This window comes from Peromyscus eremicus, chromosome 22, assembly GCF_949786415.1.
Source record: "Peromyscus eremicus chromosome 22, PerEre_H2_v1, whole genome shotgun sequence".
NCBI lineage: Eukaryota > Metazoa > Chordata > Mammalia > Rodentia > Cricetidae > Peromyscus > Peromyscus eremicus.
In genome coordinates this window covers 18,206,685-18,226,670 of record NC_081437.1, presented here as the reverse complement: position 1 = coordinate 18,226,670, position 19,986 = coordinate 18,206,685, and the positions used below count along the sequence as shown (strand labels likewise).

The 19,986-nt window shown below is 43.3% G+C and overlaps 1 protein-coding gene across 1 annotated transcript; it reads right to left on the bottom strand.

Annotated features, from left to right (window-relative positions):
* Positions 1–3,479: 3,479 nt before the first annotated feature.
* Fam98a (family with sequence similarity 98 member A) lies at positions 3,480–18,872 on the bottom strand. The gene is made up of 8 exons (XM_059248419.1): positions 18,718–18,872; positions 13,971–14,119; positions 11,174–11,308; positions 7,561–7,745; positions 6,465–6,545; positions 5,750–5,866; positions 5,322–5,489; positions 3,480–5,239 (listed from the first exon to the last, which is right to left on the bottom strand). Exons 1-8 carry the CDS (start codon positions 18,837–18,839, stop codon positions 4,580–4,582), a joined length of 1,617 nt encoding a protein of 538 aa, XP_059104402.1. The 5' UTR covers positions 18,840–18,872; the 3' UTR covers positions 3,480–4,579.
* Between the last annotated feature and the right edge of the window lie 1,114 nt (positions 18,873–19,986).

The following is a 19,986-nucleotide window of genomic DNA, read 5'->3' as shown; positions in this document are numbered from 1 at the left end:
CACTCTAGCTACACTTGGACATAAAAGAATTACAAAGAAAACGAGGTTTTACACACACACAATTTTTTTCTGGAAAGGAAATGGTTGGAAACAGCTACAAATCCACGAATAAAGGCATGGTTAAATAAAGTGCTATATAAACACAATGCAATACCATTCTTTTTAAAAATTCATTTATTTGCATTTTACATACATTAGTATTTTGCCTGCATATATGTCTGTTATGAGGGTGCCGGATCCTCTGGAACTGAAGTTACAGACAGTTGTGAGCTGCCATGTGAGTGCCAGGAACTGAACCCGGGTCCTCTGGAAAAGCAGCCAATGCTCTTAACTGCTGAGCCATCTCTCCAGCCCCCAATCTTATTATTATTATTTTTTAATGAGTGAAAAATTAATATGGGAAAGTGTCTGAGATATTTTATGTGTGAACCAAACACAAATCACTAAGCAGTAAAAAATAAAGAACAGATTATATATATGTATGTTTTAAGCATGGTGGTGCACACATTTAGTTCCAGCACTTGGGAGGCAGAGGCTGGCAGATCTCTGGAGTTCGAGGCCAGCCTGGTCTACAGAGTGAGATCCAGGACAGCCAGAGCTACACAGAGAAACCCTGTCTTGAAGCCATCATTTGTGTATAAATACAGAGAAAAGAATGAATACATTTATTCTCTTCAATGTTTCTTTGAAAGGACACAGACACGTGTCCGATCAATCGAGACGTCAAAGAGCCAGAGAAACAACAGGCTCTCAGGCACCCCAGGCCTGGGAGCTGCTCTCGCAGGGTGAGAGATCCCAGAGTGGGCAGTGCCAGCGGCTGCCAAGGGCTACACAAACACTGTGACACCCACCGGAGGCCCCGCCTGCTGCTGTCGTCACCTGCCTGATGCAGGTGTTCACTGCAGCCTCCACCACTGAACCGGAGGGGCGCAGAAGCGTTCAGGTCAAGCAAAACCACAAAACCACCACGTGGAGTATCGTTTTCTCACTTAAAAACTTCCCATTTTGCCATCTCATTACTCTCCAAATCTGTACCTTCTCCTATCCCACAAGTACATCAAGCCTCACCGCATCTCATTTTAAGCTCTGCTTTCCACCCTGCTATTAAACCTCTTTTCTAGCTCGTGAATTAGATGAATTGTAACAGGTCCCAAATCGGTACTCACCAGCTCTTGTTGATGTCATTGAACAAAAGGAACATTTCTAATTATAACCATAATAACGAGGAATAAAAACAATAAGGAAATCAGGGAGAAGTCTTACAGAACACTGTATGTGGTGCTGAGCACTGCATGAATGTATTTTTCTACTTAAACTCAACGGTTTTTAAAAAGGCAGGAGTCGGCTGGGCAGTGGTGGTGCACGCCTTTAATCCCAGCACTTGGGAGGCAGAGGCAGGTGGATCTTTGTGAGTTCAGGGCCAGCCTGGTCTACAGAGCAAGATCCAGGAAAGGCACAAAGCTACACAGAGAAACCCTGTCTCAAAAAAAAAAAAAAAAAAAAAAAGGCAGGAGTCAAGATTCGGACATGGTGGTGCATACCTGTAACCTCAGCACTTGGGAATGAAATGCAGGAGGGTCAGTTCAAGGTCATCCTGGGTTAAATAGGGAGTTCAAGACTAGCCTGGGCTATAGGAGACCTTGTATCAAAAAAGCAAACAAAAACCACAATCAAATACCATTAGTGAAGGTGGTGGGCGATTACCTCCACTTAAAACCTATTGTTGAAAGGATATGAGCAGAGTCCAATAAGAACCCATACAACAGAAATAAAAATGTGAAACGCTTAAGGAGAAAGGTGATTTGTCCCCTGGCGATCAGTTCTGTGCATGTAGAAATAGTTTCAATTCTTTCCCTCAGCCTGACTTAGTCTATGTCTGGTACAGCGGGACATCAGCCAGGTTGGTTCTACAGCATGATACGAACAAGGCTGGTAGTAGGACTTAACAGTTCTCAGCACTGATGCCTGGTTCCAGCTCCCAATCTCAGAAATGTACAAAGCACTATGAGGTCCACCTAGTCTGTGCCAGAGATGTCCTACTAGTTCATGTAAAAAATTATCTCCTAAAATCTTTTTGATTCTCCAAGAAATCCCCATATGCCTTTCTCCAGTAAGCCACTACTGATCACAAGTTTAAGAGTGTCTACAAGAAAGATCAGGACAGGTGTGGTTGGTGGCACCTGCCTGTAGACCCAGCTGTTTGGGAGGCAGAGGTGAGCCCAAGAGTTTGAGGTCAGCTTGAACAACACATTGAGATTCCAATCCCAAAGAAAACCAACAAAATCAGATTGTGGTCAAAGAAACACTATGTAAAACCCGAGAATGCTAATATGATAAAGTTGGTGGTTGGGGTATCTTCTCTAGAGAATTTATGGTGAAGAAGAGAAACTAAATTCTTTTATGGCTTCTCAATGTGGAGAACAATGTCTAGGCTGAAGCAGAAACAAGGATGTAAAATTTAGGGCCATCATGCATATGAAGACAAATCTACCATTTGTCTTCACATGTGATCATATTTGAGAAAACAACCTAGTAAGAATAAATCAAAATTCTACTTTTCAAGAGTCTAACAGGAATACTGCATAGTCTTGGGTTATGAAAGCAATTAGAGCAAATGTCTATCTAAGGCATTATTTCAAGACATGTGGCTGTGGCAATTATATTTCCAATAGGGAACACCTGTATCCAGGAATCTATTCGATGCTTACACTCTAATTCATTTTAATAAAACATTCTGCACATCTTGGAATCACAAAAGCTAGATGAAAATTTGCTAAGAGTATTAAAAGAATCATGGTGGTCTTTCCAGGATGGTTTTACTTACCAGTAAGTCTTTATTTCAATAGTAAAATATTTTTAATGATAAGACACACTTTGGTTTTACCATCTACTTTAGGGCTTGTGAGATCGCACAAAGAAAGTGTACTTGCTACCTAGGCCCGACTTGATCCCCAAGTCCCTCTATGCAGGGAAATAACCAACTCCTGAAATTTGTCCTCTGACCTTGACACACATGCCACCGCTCACACACATACATTATACATACATAGACCATAATTAACTTCTAAACATTTCCACTTAGAAGATACAATTTCTCTTCTAATAAATATCTTTGTATTTTTCACTTCACTTTAAGAAAACCAAGTCTCACTCACTTTTTTTTTTTTTTTTAGGAAGAATGGAAAACCAAACCTCTCAAAGATTAGGGAGGAACATTAATGTATCTTGCCTAACATGTGTAGCAACAGCTACACCCAGTGGACAGAATTAGAGTGAAGCTTTCTAGCCATACTGTCATAAATAAGGTAAATTCAGAAATAGCTAATTTGTTTTCCTAATTTGTTTCAACTAGAAAAAGGGCTACCTTCTACTTAAGAAAACACCCCTTGGGAACAGAAGCCTTAGGCCACAAGCCTGACACAGATATCCACAACAACCTGGTGTGAAAAACAGCTAAAATAAAACTCTCAAAGCAAGGAGAGAATGTACAGGTACTTTATTGCTCACCTCTCACACAAACACACCTCCAGCCACTTTCCTTCACAGCTTGACATGTTTACATAACAAAAACCCGGCAGTAAGCATCGTGTGGTTTCAGTAAAGGATGTGGAGAGCGATTCAGCCAGGCTTTTGTCTTCTGCAGCAATAATAAAGGGCCTCCTGCGCTGAGCAGGACTGGATCTGACTTTGTAGTGCACTTCCATCACAAAAAAGGTCTCCTGCCTAAAGCAAGATCTGCTGGAGCCAGTGGCATTAACTCCTGTGTCAAACAGATTTCTGCTTGCCATTCGTTCTTCTAGCCCATTTCAAGTAAAAACAAGGTTGAAGGAGGAACTCTGTCTCCGATGGATGCAGAGGTCTGTTCGAGTTGCTACACTTACTAAGTGCCTACAGATACTATAGTTCACAACTTAGTTCGCTTTTGTCGTCTTTACGGATTTTGGCCGTGTTCATGGTTTTTGGAGGAGCATATGGTACAGTATTCCACCAACAGAATAAGGCTACTGAATGTGCTATCTGCAAAAGAGCTCATGTAATAGGAACCAACCCAACAGCTCTGTCACAAAGTGATGTGACAAAACCTCTCTGAATAAAATGCCAATCAGGGACAGAGCTATGCTTGGAGAACAGACATCAGAAGATAGTTTACGAAAAACACACATGGGTTGTTAATATGAGGAAAGTTTCCCAGCAGTAAATATAAAAAAATTCTAGGCAAATCCTCATTTTCAAAACTTGCATATTGAAAACATGAAAACTTTTATTCAAGTAATTTCTTCAAAAAAAGCATGTATGTTCTAACTGAATTAGTCTACTGGTCAATTGAAGGCAATTTAAATTGCCTTTAAAATTTGTTTTCCATAGAAAGGAGAGATATGTTTCTTAAATAAACAGTGTTATGTAAAACTGTTTAATAATAAAAAGAGAGAATTGAATGAAGACCGACAAATGGTTGTCCCAAGCAGGAGTATGCCTGCCACCCGTGGTCTTACATTCATTCAAAAGAGATGTCAGATTCAGAATTCTGAAACTAAGTTTCTATTACTTGAGCTCTAGCAAAATGTAAGTTTCGGTAGCCTCAACTAGTATAATGTCTTCCTTGTCCAAATCCAGAATGACTATACTGATAGCCTCCATGTTGGAAGTGCTGTTCAAACTGGCCCCCTTGGTGATAAGTCTGGCTTCCTCTTCCTCCCCAGCCTCCTCCCTGGCCTCCACGTCCACCTCGGCCTCCTCTACCACCTCTTCCCCCACGACCACTGCCTCGATCCCCATGGTGCCCACCATCTTGGTATCTATTGTCTTGCTGGTATCCACCGCCCTGGTACCCACTTCCTGTATAGGAAGCTGTTTGGAAACCACCATAGCCTCCACCTTGATAGCCACCGCTGTGGCCACCGTGGTAGCCACCGGGCTGGAACCCTGCATCTCGATAACCGCCATCCTGGTAGCCACCTCCACCTCCGCTCCCTCCATCTGTCCAGCCTCCTTGGTGTTTATTTCCTCTTCCTCCCCCTCGGCCGCCATGGTCGTAGCCACCACGTCCACCTCGCCCTCCTTGTTCGTGACCTCCTCGTCCTCCATATGAGGAATGTTCATAGCCACCTCTCCCTCCTCCTCGGCCTCCTGCTTGCTGCTGAGGGCCATCTTGTCTCTTCTGCCACGGAGGCATCTCTGGGGGCGGAGGTTCAATCTCATTGGGTCGGCCGCCTCTGTCAGGCACCCTGCCCATCAGGACCTATGGAGTAGGAAAGGCATTGTAGACATCTCATGACAGACAGACAGACAAATGTGAAAGAAAATCAGAGTGTTCTACTCACCTTATTGATGGCACAGGCAGTCTTTTCTCTTATGGACCCACTGCTTGTCCTTAAAATCTTTGACAGGTCTTGTCTGGCGGCCAAAAGATGAGCAACGGAAATGTTACCTTTAGGAGACAAGACTGAACGCTTTGGCTGGTAAACCTTCGCTAATTTTTCTGTCTGACTCTGTTGGGACAAAAGTGTTCAAAGACAAGGGTTAATGTTGAGAAGGGCACAGGGAACACTACAACCACAGAGGTTCAAGATAAAGACTTTACTGGGCTCCGATTGGCACTGGAGTGGTTTTAAACTCAGTGCTGGTTCCGCACTGAAGAACTATCTTGTACAAATACAGCTGCCAGAGGTGTTGACACAGCACGAGGCTTACGTGAAGTTTTCCTCCCAGGGCTTTAGGGACTGTGGCCGCAGACCATGATTTCGTGTACCTTAGCTCTGTCAGACCAGCCAAAGGACTGCACGGTGACATCCAGACGTTTGATCAGCAGCTTCCTCCGGACTTCATATTCATTGGCTATGGCTTGGTTAATGGCTTCTATCTTTTCCTGAGGCAACATTGAAGAAAGCAGTTAGAACTGACCCATGCGCTTGATCTCGATGCCCTGTTCCTAAGGCAGGGAACTGTCTGCTGTTTTCACAGCGACTCCCCAGCACTCGGCACACGCAGGCCTTCCCACTGGCTTACATAGAACAGCTGATAAAGTGACAGGGCAGGAAAGTTAGTCTCAAAACAATAATAGATGTAAAGCCAAAAACTTCCATTTAGCTTTCCCATAATTCACTGTGTGAGGTTGGTTCAGCTCAGTCAGGTTTGGTTTGGCTCCATCTGGCAACTAGAAAAATGTTTCCTTCATACCAAACTTCAATTTATCTAATAAGTGCATGAAATATTTACAAATTATGAAGTAAGGGCTTTGAATCATATACAAATAAATTTTTTTTCCAGAATGGAGGTTCCCTGAAATGATTTGAAGGCTGTCCACGTGGCAAACCGCAAATCAGAGTATAATTAAGTCAGGTGTCATCACAGTACTTGGAAGGCTGAGGCAAGGCAACCGCCGTAGTGTGAGGCCAACCTGGGTTACGGGCGCTGACATAAAGGACAGTTCCTTAGGAAGTTGACTCAGGAGGATCGCGACTCACCCAGTGGGCTGGTCCCATCGACTTCTTCAACAACGGCTTTCCCACATGATTAGGTGGAACTTTTGCTAATGTTTCCTTTAACTGACACAAAAATAGATGAATGAATAAAAAACAAAAACAAAAACAAAAACTACAAGTAACACGTATCTTGCTCACTTTCCCAACTCCCATCATATCTTGCCATCAAAAGAAGACTCCTGACAGAGGCAAAGGTGGAGGCGGCTTTGAAACGTAAATGCAAAGACCTATGAGGTTGAGACATTGGCTTGTCTCGTCCTCTGTGACTAGAGAAGCACGGATCCTTCACTGGACCTGGAACTGTGCCTGACACAGTGGGCACTGAATGAGCATTAGCTGAATGGGTGAAGGAACACAGAGGATACGGACTACGGACACACTGTCGTGCCCCACAGCATTCACCCCATGGTGAGACAGGAAGTGACTTTATACAACAAACACCATTTTCTTTTACTCATCCACTTTTAAATGAAAATTGATTGTTCCTAATCATTTACATATATATATATATATATATATATATATATATATATATATATATATATAAAAATCAGTATTCTGTTGATAATGTGTGACATAAAAATGATTCTATTTTCACATACTAAATTAAGTTCATAGCCAGCAAATCGAGTCTGCTAGTTGGAATATATAGACCCAAAGCAACTGGATTAGAAAACAGAACTTATTAATGTCCTGTCTGTCCAGTCAGTGGGGGAAGCATAGCAATAAAGATAAAAACTGGAAAAATCGCCTCAAAGTTCAATCATTTTAGTAAGGTCTTAAGAATCTTAATTATTTTTACATTATAGCTAGCTTACTTCAGTTTTTAAACCAAAGTATTGTTTTGGTTTTTGAAAAGAAACATGTCAATGTCTTAAAAATAACAAAAGCAAAAAGCCCACTAAAATATTAATTTCTCTTTAAGATATCTAGGACTTAAAACCCAAAACTCATTTATTAACATTCTTTATTAATACGTACATTAGGTTCCCATTAAGAGAAATAAACTTAATGCTTCATTTCAAACAAATGTAGGACTATGCCTTTAATACGCTATAATCGGTACTAAAGGTCTTACTTTTTTCTCAATCCCGCTGAAGAATTGGAACATAGTTATATTGGCTGGAGGTTTGGACATTCCTAGAGCAATACATATGCCTTTCAACTCTTGAAAGACCTCACTACCGCCTCCTTCTTGAGCTTTTTTTGGAGGAGCATTCACACAGAGCATTCTGGCAGCTTCTAGTTCTGAGATGAGGTATGCTGAAGTAAACAAAATAAGATTTCAAAATAAGATACTACAGTTAATAGCCGTAAGTCTGGAGTTACAACTTATAGACCTAATGATACGTAACTTTTAAAGCTGCAAGAATGGAGAGAACAAGAAATGAAAATCACTTTTACCTGCTAATGACAGAACATATACACTGCTTACATGACTCAGGCATTTATGCACTGTTTACAGGTTAATTAAAATTAGGCAATACTTTGAAACCAGAGACCAAGGTTGATCACACCTAAACATCTGGATTCTTGAATTCAACCATGCTACCTTTAGAACAGGGGTTGGCGTCTTTTAAAAATCTTGCACAAGGTGACAGGACATTTTCAATGATTCTTGACTTTGAGCCACTTCTAAGCACGATAACAAAACTGCCCTGCCCACTCTAGAAATTAGCCTGTCTGGAACTGATATGAAACGCTTGTGTGAAGGCACTGGTCTTCCTAAAGGTCCTCTCATTCTCCAATAGCCTTATGTTACTCTGGGGGTGCTCCTTCATCTTTATCCTTCCCATCTGCCCTTTCTCTCCGCATTCCTCACCTTTTCCCCCAAAAAACAATGAAACTTCCAAATTACTTCTGCTTCTCAGTATTTTGTCACGTGTGTGTGTGTGTGTGTGTGTGTGTGTGTGTGTGTGTGTGTGTATGCGTGTGCACACCATAGCACGTGTATGGAGTTCACTGCAAGTCATTAGTTCTCTTAACTGTGTGGGTCAGGCTTTGAGCTCTGATGGTCTCGGTGGGAAGGGCCTCTACTCTGGGAGCTGTCCCTTCGGGCTCTCAAGTCACTTTCTGTCAGTATTCCCTTTGTGTTGAGTGCTGTCCCCTTGTGAGTTGTTTTAGCCTAGTAGAATGAGGGCCACATTCTCAGGTAATTCAGCAGAAGGCCTAACTAAACACTGAATAACATTCCTGTATCTGTCCCAAAGACACTTCCGTCTAAATCACAGGATTTCTGATCTTCAGCAAAGTTAGACTGTACTCTTTTGAAAGGTGTTTTCTAGGTCATTCGATCCTATCAGAAACACCAAAGTGTGATCAGCTTGAATACCTCCCTTGCTATCCCCAGGACAATAGGTCGAAGCCAAGGGGGTCATGATTTTGTTAAGTCACTTCTAAGAAGCCTCTAATTCCTGTTCTAAAGTAGTAAACACAGCTAGTTCCTGCAGAGGCCATTCCACGTGGCTTTAATAAATCTTGGTAGGTTCCATGTAGCAAGCTGTACTTGGGTGTTAAGACAATGAGAACAGTAAAACTGGTGGTTATGAAAGTAACTAATGCTGTTGTAAACAGGTTTTTGCCAGGGTCCTGTCCCACTTGCTCCCTCATACGTCAATGGCTGCTTTCCTGCCAAACACTAAGTTGGGTAGTTGCCACTAAGATCCCATAGTCTGCTTAGCCAGGATTACTTACTGTCTGGCCCTTTAAGGAAGTTTGCCAACCCTTGTTCTAGAAAACCATACATGATCTAATAATACACTGGTTATTTAAATCTGGGATGAGCTAGTTCAGGTATCCATGAACTTAACTAAAACCATCATCACATCAACAAACTTTAGAGGACTTGTTCAAAGCACTAGAACGGCACTGGAGACACCATGAAAAAGAAAACCCAAACCAATGATGATCTCTCCTGACAATCTAGTCAAGAATCAAAATACCTCCCCCCTCCATCTATTAGGAACTCAAGTCTGACTTAACTTACACAGGAGTATCAACTGAAAACCATAAAAGGCCAGTAAACAGCCCCGAGCCTCTCCAAAGACTATTCTATTCTGCTAATTCAAATAAGGTCCCTTTATTTTTCTCTTAAAGGAGAACGTGCTAAGCAGTTCAGATTAGTGAGGCGGGGAGCTGGAAGAAGAAAATCCTAGCATCAAGATGCAACAAAAGTGACACTTGGCAAGATGAGAAGTAATTACAGAGCGAGCAGCAATGAGCACGTGTATGAAATACCACAATAAAAGGGGGATGTTGAGGAAGGCAGGCTGCGGTGACAAGCAGAAAAGGGACCAGGTGAGCACTTGGGAAGGACATAAAAAGCAAGTAACCTTAGCTGCTTCAGTTATTTACAGGAGCACGTGGTTGCACACTCTTGATGTGCTCTTCAGGTATCGGCTCATAAAAGGGAAGTTTGTAATTATGACCCTGATTCCAAAACAGTTAGTATAGTCTGCTTGCCAAGTGGCAAGGAGCTAAAGGCACTTTATGAAAGTTTACAGTCAGTGTGGTTTTCTTAAGCGTCAGGAGGAAAAGGCTGAACTCTGAGTCTGCGGAAGACTCAGCCATCCAGGGTCACTGCCGAGCAGTGAGAACAGTGGTCAGCTTCCTATGTAGATAAGGTAAGTGGCAAGCACGACTGGTCAGGATAAGCCACACCACAGATTAGAATCAGCTGGACCGCTGCTGCTTGGTCAGTCACAATCTGAAGAAGACTGAATGAATGGACAAAAGCTAGATAGAAACATCAGTATCCAAAGCAAGTCTTGACCCTGTGTGCATATATTCCCAGCAACAAACACTGGACAATGTTAAGTAACTGCAGAAATTTTTAGTACCTAGGCATAATAGCTGCAACACATTTTCTCCCCTAAAACAAAAATAAAATAAATAAAAAACATAAACCTTCAAAAGTGGGGTTCTAGTGTTTTTCAGACACCACAGCACAGCTACAAAAACAAAGAAACTCCCTGGACTACGCTTGTTCTAGGACACTCAGTTAAGCACAGCCGAATGCAGCTGAATTCCAGAATGCCACCCAGCATCTGAGTTAAGATCACTGCTTGGGCTTACTGGAAGTTTATACAAGGAAGTTTATACAATTTATGAGTCTACTAACTGTATTTCAGTAAAAGAGTTATTAGTATCTTTTTAAAAGACATAGAAGGAAAGAACTTTTCATAAAAAAATGATTCCCCAGAATGATCAGTAAGTAGAATAACCATTCAAGTCTTGATCCTGTCTGCTTAGAAATCAAACCAAACCCCATTTACCAATCCAGAGAATCAGCAGTAAATGAAAACACTTCTACATTATCATCATATACGCACTGCTTCTCCCTCTACGGTCTGGCCCATCTATTTAAATGTGTGCTTTTAGTCTAGAAAAGGCTCACGGTGACATGCTGGCATGGCACCCCAGCACCTCTACTGGTCACAGCAGGAGAGGCACTTCAGCTAGGGGAACACCAAAGCGGAGGCCAGGAAAGAGCAACAGTTATCAAAACAGAGTGCCACGGGTGTGCATGCATCCACCAGCTTCTAGCTGCAAACGCAGTGAAGTCTTCTTTTAAAAAAAAAAAAAAACAGGATCTGAACTCAAGTCACAATGAAGCAAACTACAACACGAACAATCCACACATTACTCAAGGAAAACAGAGCAGAGCTACATTTTAGTAACCACGAACTTACTGAGCAGGAGAAGGCAGTTCTTCTGAACAAGAAGGCGCTTGGTTACATCCCCAGATGTCAGAGAAGGATATGGGCAGTTCATCTCCCCAAGCAGCCCACTCACCTCAAGCTGGAATTCTTCAGCTTCACTTGGACCTTGGAGTAAAATCATTTCGACAGCGTCAGTCACAGGGTGGAAGTCTCACTGGGCTTTTCCTGCCCCAGCTCTTCCTGATTCATCCTTTCTCACACCACTGCAGAACCCTTTCATGGTGTGCAATGGACTAACTCCTTACTTGACCATTAACAATTATTACGTATTGTTTTGTGTGTGTGATGTCTGTGGGGAGCACACAGGTGCAGAGGTCAGAAAGACTCTGTCGAGTCGGGTCTCTCCTTCCACCTTTACTGTGGGTGGCAGGGACCAAACTCAGGTCACCAGGCTGGCATGGCAACTGCTTTTCCTGCTGAGCCACACACTTCACCAACCCTACCTGAGAGTTTTTAATGGCACCTACCTTGTACCTCATCCAGTTTTTCCTGCCTGCTTCTAAAGACGCTTCCCAACTGTTCAAGCGTGCCAGTACATCCAATCACAACCATCTAAACACCACTTCCACAACTACCCGCTCTCCTGGGCCACGCCTCTCTCCTTAATGTCCCAGGAAAGCCTGTCTCGATTCTACTTTGGGGCCTTTATTTAAGCTCTAAGTGTGAAGGACAGACAGGGCGGCTACACTTTTTACTGGCAAACCTCTCTCATCCATCAAAGCCCAGTGGGCTTCTCCTCCCCGAGGCCTCCCCTAAGCACTCTCACACTCACTGATTTCTTCCCCCGAGAACCATCAAGGCAAGAGTTTAATTACTGTAGTGTTTGAGACCAGTTGTCTCACTTGTAGCTAACATTCCCAGTTAACTGAAACCGGAAGGCAGCAAATGTGGTGACTGACAGCTCTGTGATTCCAATAACGTGCAGAAGAAAGTTTGAGGTTTAGTGGGTAAGTCAAAGGGGACGTGATGTCGTCTACCCTGCTTTCATTTTTCTCTACGCAGTATCACAGGTGGGTAGACATTAGGAAGTCTTGGGAGTCATTTTTAAGACCCACATCCATTTTCTCACCACATGTTTACCAAACTGTGACTTGTCAACCCTAAGGTGGAAGAGAGGAGAGCACACCAGTGTTTCATCAGCTGTGATCAAATCATCCCAGAGTTCCACAGGCTCTTTTACAGACAGCTGGGGAGGTGAGGAAGTGTATGCTAAGGGTGCTTTCCCTCTATACAAGCAGAGTAACCACACTGTCTTATCTGTTTACGTGTTGACTTCTCTATGACCCCAGTTAAGAACAGTATCCTATCCAGTATTTTCAAAGGTTTCTACAATTTCCGATACAGTAAGTGACCAAGTGGTTAACGACACTGGTTCTTCAACCTTCTCCTGGACTGTATCCTGGTTATGTGACCCCAGGCAATGTATTTAACTTTTATGGGCTTTTGTCACTCAATGTGTAAGACTAATAAAATCTAACTCACAGAACTGCCCTGAGGTCTAAATTAGTTAACCTGTGCATACTGCTTTGAATAAAGGAATAAATATAATGTCTGCTATCATTATTATGACAGCAGACCTTATTAATTGAATTGGTAAGATGTGGGCTAGGATGTGGCCCAGTGGTCCAGGTCCTGATCTGATGAGGTACTGGGTTAAACCCCCAACATACATACACACATACTCTATCCCTTCCTCCCTCTCTCTCCTACCCCTTTCTAGAATTGGATACAATCAACCTGCACATATTGAATATACTAACAAGCTAGGTGCGTAATCCCAGCACTTAGGAGGCTGATGTAAAATTTCCTCAAACCAGCCTGAGCTATGAGAGGCAAGTCTGAGTCTCAGCAAGACCAAAGTACCAAGAAACAAAGTACATACAAGCAAGCAAGAGTGAGCTCTTCAAAATAGGATTATGTGGAGAGATACTGTCCCAAGGGTACGCTAACAGGCAGATGCTCTTATTTGCTATCCATTAGAGCTTTACCTATGGCAGGAGGGAGCAGAAGGTAGAGTGTCAGGTTCCAAGCTCTGAATTCAGAGTCAACAAACAGTGGTAAATGTCGAGAAACTGGCAAATGTAAGAGTGCTCTCAACCCTATAATCTGGGGGTGCTGCACCTGGTTGTGATGAACCTAATGGTGGGTTCCAAGGATATGAAAGAAGCCTAATAGAGTATCCCCAATCTTCCCAAGAACGGTAGAATTAAAATGCACACACTTTACATACTCTGCATGGTTCTGGAATTTGGCAGACCTAAAAGAAGAACATCTCAAATTCTACCAGCCTCCAATCCAGGATCTCACAATTCACGTTTCACAAGACACAGACAATGTAGCCCATGCCTATAATCCTAGCACTCAGCAGATTGAGGCAGAAAGATCATGAGAAAGGCCAATCTGTGATACATAGTGAGTCCTGTTAAAAAACGTAACAAATATGGAAAACACATATAGTTCATATTCGAACTCTATTGCCTCTGTTTCGGTAAAAGGATCTTCTCAGCCTCTGCATATATTTTATCCAGTGGCCTTAGTTAGAGTTACTTTATCCTTGAAAACAACATCAAAAAGCAGTGTGAGTGTGTGTGTGTGTGTGTGTGTGTGTGTGTGTGTGTGCGCGCGCGCACACGCGCGCATGCTGGGGAGCACAGGGCCTTGACGTGTTTCTTTATGGCTAAAAAACATTGGACATTTTAGCTTCAATTTTAATAATGAAATTCAGAATGCCTCGATTTTATTTTTTAAAATGTGAAGGTTTACTTACTGTTAGTTGCTTGCACATTTTCTTCTAGTTTACAGAGTACTCTTAATTCAGACACCAGCCAAGCACAGAGTTTGGTAAACTCGGGAGAAGTGGCTCCAGCAGAGACTGCCTGTGACAGTGCACCATCATCCAACAACGGGCCCTTGTAACTGTGAGGAAGGAATACATGTTAGAAGAAATGCAAGGCGCGGTATGTTCCAGGTAAAATTCATCTATTTTCTTTTATGTAAAGAAGCGATAATTTAATAAAGTATGAACACCAACCTTTAAACTTACATATACATACGTGTGTGTGTGTGTGTGTGTGTGTGTGTGTGTGTGTGTACTATAATATATCATCAGAAAAATAAAGTCAAGAAAAAAAATGGCTGAGTGGTTAAGAGCATCAGCTGCTCTTCCAGAGGACCCTGGTTCAATTCCTAGCACCCACATGGGCAGCTCATAACTGAAACTGCAGTTCCAGGGGATCCCATCCTTCTTTTGGCCTCTGTAGGCACAAGGCATACATGTGGTACACCTATGTACATGCAGGCAAAGTCATACCATACACATAAAAAAAATTTAAAATTTTTAAATAAAGAAAAAGAAGTCAAGCTGGGCATGGTGGAACATGTCTGTAACCTCAGCACTAAGGAAACAGAGAAGGACCTTCGCCTAGAGGACAGAGTAAGATCTACATAGTGAGATCTTAAAAACAAAAACAAAAACAAAAACAAAAAACAAAACAACAAAGAAGCCAACCCAACGAGCAGTCCAAACGGCGACTGCACTTCAAGCCTACAAACACGTGAGGGCTGGGAATGCAGCTCAGCTGGGAGACTGCTTGCCTAGCACACCTGAACCCTGGTTTAGATCCTGGGCATGGCAGCATATGCTTGTAATCTCAGCATCAGAGGTAGAGGCATCTACCTGGGCATGGCAGCATATGCTTGTAATCTCAGCATCAGAGGTAGAGGCATCAGGATCCAAAGTTCAAGGTCATTCCTAACTATGCACCCAGTTCGAAGCTAGCCTAAGATACAGGAGACACTGTGTTAAAGTGTCCCCTTCAAACAAACAAAATAACCCCTCTACACGAAAAGCCCACAATTATCAGTAGATACTTAATGAACATAACCAAGTATTAGTAGATAATGTCAACTTCTACACATTCACTGCAAGCTCTTCTGCAGGATCCGCTTTCTTTTTTTTTTGTTTTTTTTGGGACAGGGTTTCTCTGTGAAACAGTCCTGGCTGTACTGGATCTCGCTCTGTAGACAAGCCTGGGCTTGAACTCACAGAGATCCACCTGCCTCTGCCTCCTGAGTGCTGGGATTAAAGGTGTGCACCACCACTGCCCGGAGAGAGGAGGGGTTTACTTTTGTACCGTAACTGGATTAAGCATTAAACTCCCGTTAAGTAGTAAGTACTCATACAACAACCATGTCAGAAGCAAAACTTACTTTCTCTAGAGATTTTTTTCCAAAAATCAATTAGATTTTATTTTTGGTGATTTGCTTTAGGAACCTTTCCATGTAATCATTTATTTCATAATTATGTTGATTTATTTTATTTTATTATTAAAGACAGGGTCTCATGCTGCCCAGGCATGAGAATTTAAGAGTAATCAGGACTGGGTGCTGTGGCACATACATGTAATACCAACTACTCAGGAAACTGAAGCAGGGAAATCAAGAGTTCAAGGCCAACCCAGATAACTTAGCAAGATCTGAATCCATCAGTCAATCAAGTAATCTTAGGTTATATATTGTCAGGCAGGTGAGATGGCTTGGTGGGTATAGGCACTTGCCACCAAGGCTTGATGACCTGAGTTGATTTCTGGAACCCATGTGGTACAAGGAGAGAATCAACTGCAAACTTGCCTCTGACTTCCACAAGAACACCACGCAAATGCACACAAGTAAGTAAATGTAATTTTTTTTTAAAGACAAGGTCTCTCTCTCTAGTCCTATCTATCCTGGCACTTGCTATGTAGACCTGTAGACCAGGCTGGCCTTGAACTCACAGGCATCTGCCCACCTCTTCCTTGCAGGGATTAAAGATGTGCACTACCACTCCCAGCATAAAAAACAGTTTAAGATTATATTCTTTAATATAAAGAATTTTCTAAGTGCAATAATGAATAAAAATACTGTTAGCAAAGACACATTAAATAGGCTTAACATGGTATTTAGAGATATGGGTATGGTAGAGGAATTACATGTTGAGATTCCTTTAAAATATGCTTACGTATGAAATGGATTAGAATAAAATCTTCCATACACATAAAAGAAATTAGACATCATTCTGCAACCAGATTGAAAGGAGTTGGGGAGCTGGAGGGATGGCTCAATAGTTAAGAGCACTTGCTGCTCTTTTTTTTTTTTTTCCCTCCCAACAAGGCATGGTTGCTCCGTGTATCTTTGGCTGTCCTGGAACTCACAGAGATCCACCTGCCTCTGACTCCTGAGTGCTGGGATTAAAGGCGTGAGACATCACACCTGGCTAGCACTTGCTGCTCGTACAGAGGGCCTGGGCTCGGTTCCCAGCACCAACACTGGACAGCTAACAACAGATATAATCCAGTTCTATGGGATCTGGCTCCTGCTTCTGCCCCCCTTAGGTATCAGGTATGTACATGGCATACATTGACATGCATGCATATATATATACAATATATGTATATATGTGTGTGTATATATGTATATATACGCACACACACACACACACACACACACACAATGCAACATGTCTTAATAAATAAGTAACAGTAGAGACACTTAAAAACCCAGGCCTAGAAATTTCTCCTTGTGTTCCACATTCACTCAACAGTAACTATTAAATTCCTACTGTGTGCCACGTTAGAGAAAAAAAGATAATATTCAACTGTAATTTTGAGTGACTTTTTTAAAATTTGTATCAATCAACTAAGGGCGACTTAACACTTGAACGCAGCCAAAGTAAGTTACGATTTTTTAAACTTTCAGAAAAACCCCATGGTTTCTGTTACAATTCGCCTCAACTATTTATTTGAGGGTAACTGTTGCAAGAATAATTAGCTATAGTAAGCCAGACAAGAAAAACACCACTCAGTTAAAAGAAAAATGGGAAGCAATTTCATCCATGGCTGCTGGTCAACTGACCTTTACCCACCCAGAACGTACCTTTCTTCTTGATCCACTCCTTCAACACTAACCTTAAGTGTCAATCATTTCTAGAGCATCATTTACTTACCAAGAGAAAAGAACCTCTCCTCGGAGCTGTGATGTGAACCTCCCTTCCACATGAACTTACACCCCAGGGAAGCCCCACACTGGCACACAGCAAGTGCCCCTCAAAAAGCGTTTACAGAGCCAGCAAAATACCCTTAGACGCATATTTAAAAGCACCCATTCTGCAGAATACGACTTACTTATGGCCCAATGCAGGACTAAGTTGCCTAATGTCTGGGTCATTCACAGAGCAGGTTTTAAAGACATGATAATGGTGACTTCACTTTAACAAAGAAAGAAGGAAACTATGCTTTCTTTCTGAACAGTACCTAGTAGGAGCACACCAAGCTATTACATGGGTTGACTTTAAGATACCTCCTCAAGGTGTCCTTCCCTAAAAAAAGGTTTCTCTTAAGAATTTCCAGGCCACTGAAAAAAAGTTAAGCTTTGATTAAAAAAAAAAAAATTATAGTTAAAAATACAACTATCAGCAGGGCATGGGGGCTCACACCTTTAATCCTAGCTCTCAGGTGACAGAGGCAGGTGGATCTTAGTGAGCCAGAGCTACATAGCCAAGGTTATTGCGCAACCCTGTCTCAAAAAACAAAACAAACAACAACCCCCCCCCAAAAAAAACAACTAGCTAAATCTGTGCTGATCCCCCCCACCCGAAGTAGTTACCTGCAGGCAAATACTTAATCACACATTTTTCTTTTTCTTTCTTGAGTCACTTTTAAAGCAAGAAATTCTAGGTTCTCAAATTTGAGTACCTTGATCTGGGTGACCCAAGGACATAAGCCTTATTTCCAAAGTTCTAAACACGGAGGACTTTTTATGACTGGGTAATTATCAGAGGAGAGACAGGATGGAAAATAAGAATGTTGACTCTTGGTGGGTGAAGACGGCCCTGGAATGCTGGAGTTTCTGAAGCAGGCTGTGCTGGGGTCAGGAGTCACTGTCTGTGATTCCCAAGGCAGGTGGTGAAAGGTTAGGTGCACAGCTGGGCCGGCTAGCGAGACTGCTTGCTGCACCGCCCAGGCGTGCGCCTTTGGAAGCCTAGGTGCATGCAGAGATGACTGAGCAAACATTTTTTTTTTTTTTTTTTGAGAGAGAGAGAAGTAGGGTGGGGGTAGACGCTCAAGACGGGAGTGGGAAATCTTGGGGGAGACACTTAGGAAAGCGGAGACAACTTTAGCAAACCAAAAAAAAAAAAAAAAAAAAAGTGGGGGGTAGGGTGGGAGGACGGGGAGGCAAGAAGAGGAGCTGGCTCGGGGAGTGGGGGTGGTGAGAACCGGAGCCCAGACAATGACACGCGTGACTGACACACGCTGCGGGGAGCCGGGCTGGAGGGAGCACCGGGGAGGACGTGGGGCGACCGAGCCCAGCCGGCAGGGCAGGCGTGGACGTGGCACCGGGGTCCCAGGGCCAGCGGGAAGCTACAGCGGGAGTCGGGGTGCGGCGTGGAGAGGCAGGCGGCTCCGCCGGGGGCGCCCGAGGAGTTCCCGAGGGCTCCCGCCGAGTGAACCTGGAGACACCCATGCCCCCCGCGCTCTTACCCTAGATCTTCCAACGACTCCAAGATGTCAGTCTCCATGAGGTCACACTCCATGCTACTGTGGTATTCAAATTTCCGAGTCGTCAGGCTGCCCTCTCGCCGGCAACGCGTACACTCGCGCATGCGCCCCTCCCCCGGAACTTCCAAGTCGACGGCTGGCGCCTCAGTCGCCGCACTGCGCATGTTCCGAGCCTGCGCGAGCCGCTCGGGCCCGCCCACGGCCCCGCCTCACCCGCGGAAAATGGCCGGGCAGGCGCCTGCGCGCTATGGGACAGTGAAGCTGACTGCCTGAAGTAAGGGCAGGAAGACTGGCGGCGTGGCAGCTGGGCTCCCGGGACCCAGCCAGGGGGGCGCGGAGCTCTTGGAATGCGCATGTGCACAGCTTTGGGCGAGGCGGGCGCGGGAGGAGCTTGAGGCGGGTCGAGCCCGGGGCGTTTTAGGGTTTCAGCTGCGGAGTGGAGGCTGTGCGTGCTCTTTCCACCAGCGGGTCACCAGGGAAGGGCAAATTTCTGTGGCCTAGGGCAGGAGTAGCCGGGTCAAGAACAATGAACGGCAGATAAATGCCACTTGATTTTCTTCCGAGAAGCCTCAGTGTTTCAGGGTTAGAGAGGTCTCGGCTTTCCCTTGGTGTGGATGCTCCAAGAAAGTGGTGTCTCAAAAGTTTTTCCTCCCTGTCCTTATGAGCCTGCTCCCAACACCAAGCATTTTACTTTAACGGGAAAAGGACCTAGCTCCATATCAAATATAATAGGGTATGTTTGATTACGTGCAATTTAGACAGCGGATCAACTTTTTGTTTGTGTTGTTCCTCCCCTCCCCCCTCTTTCCTTTTTTTTTTTAAATATGTAAAAATACAGGGTCTTGATATATAGCCCTGGCAAGACTGGAACTCATTTGTAGACCAGGCTGACTGTGAACTCACAGAGAGCCACCTACTTTTGCCTTCCCAGTGCTGAAATTTAAGGCGTCCGCCACCATGTCCAGCTTATCATTGCTTTTGGCCATACATGATTGGCCAAATGTAGCTTTCATTTATGATTATGTGCTTAAGAACTGTTGAAAAAGTGAGAAAAGCTTTTTCAAAGTGACGACATAATTAGAAAATGATATTTATATTCCATAAATTGGTGTGGTGTTATATTGTGTAGTCGTTTAGTTTTAAAATTGCTCCCACGTTTTATTTTATGGTTCCCATTTTTTTTCTTTTACAACTAATGGATAAACATTCTCTATCCTTAGTAATCCACTTTTCAGTTATTCATTTTGCATT

What these genes read in the sequence shown, in the direction of transcription:
- Fam98a (XM_059248419.1), bottom strand. Translation starts at nt 18,839, where the DNA reads ATGCGCGAGTGTACGCGTTGCCGGCGAGAGGGCAGCCTGACGACTCGG. An exon ending in GAGTCGTTGGAAGATCTAGG is followed by an intron (nt 14,120 to 18,717) that starts GTAAGAGCGCGG and finishes CCTTCCTCACAG; the next exon opens with TTACAAGGGCCCGTTGTTGG. An exon ending in GCTGGTCTGACAGAGCTAAG is followed by an intron (nt 5,490 to 5,749) that starts GTACACGAAATC and finishes TTGTCCCAACAG; the next exon opens with AGTCAGACAGAAAAATTAGC.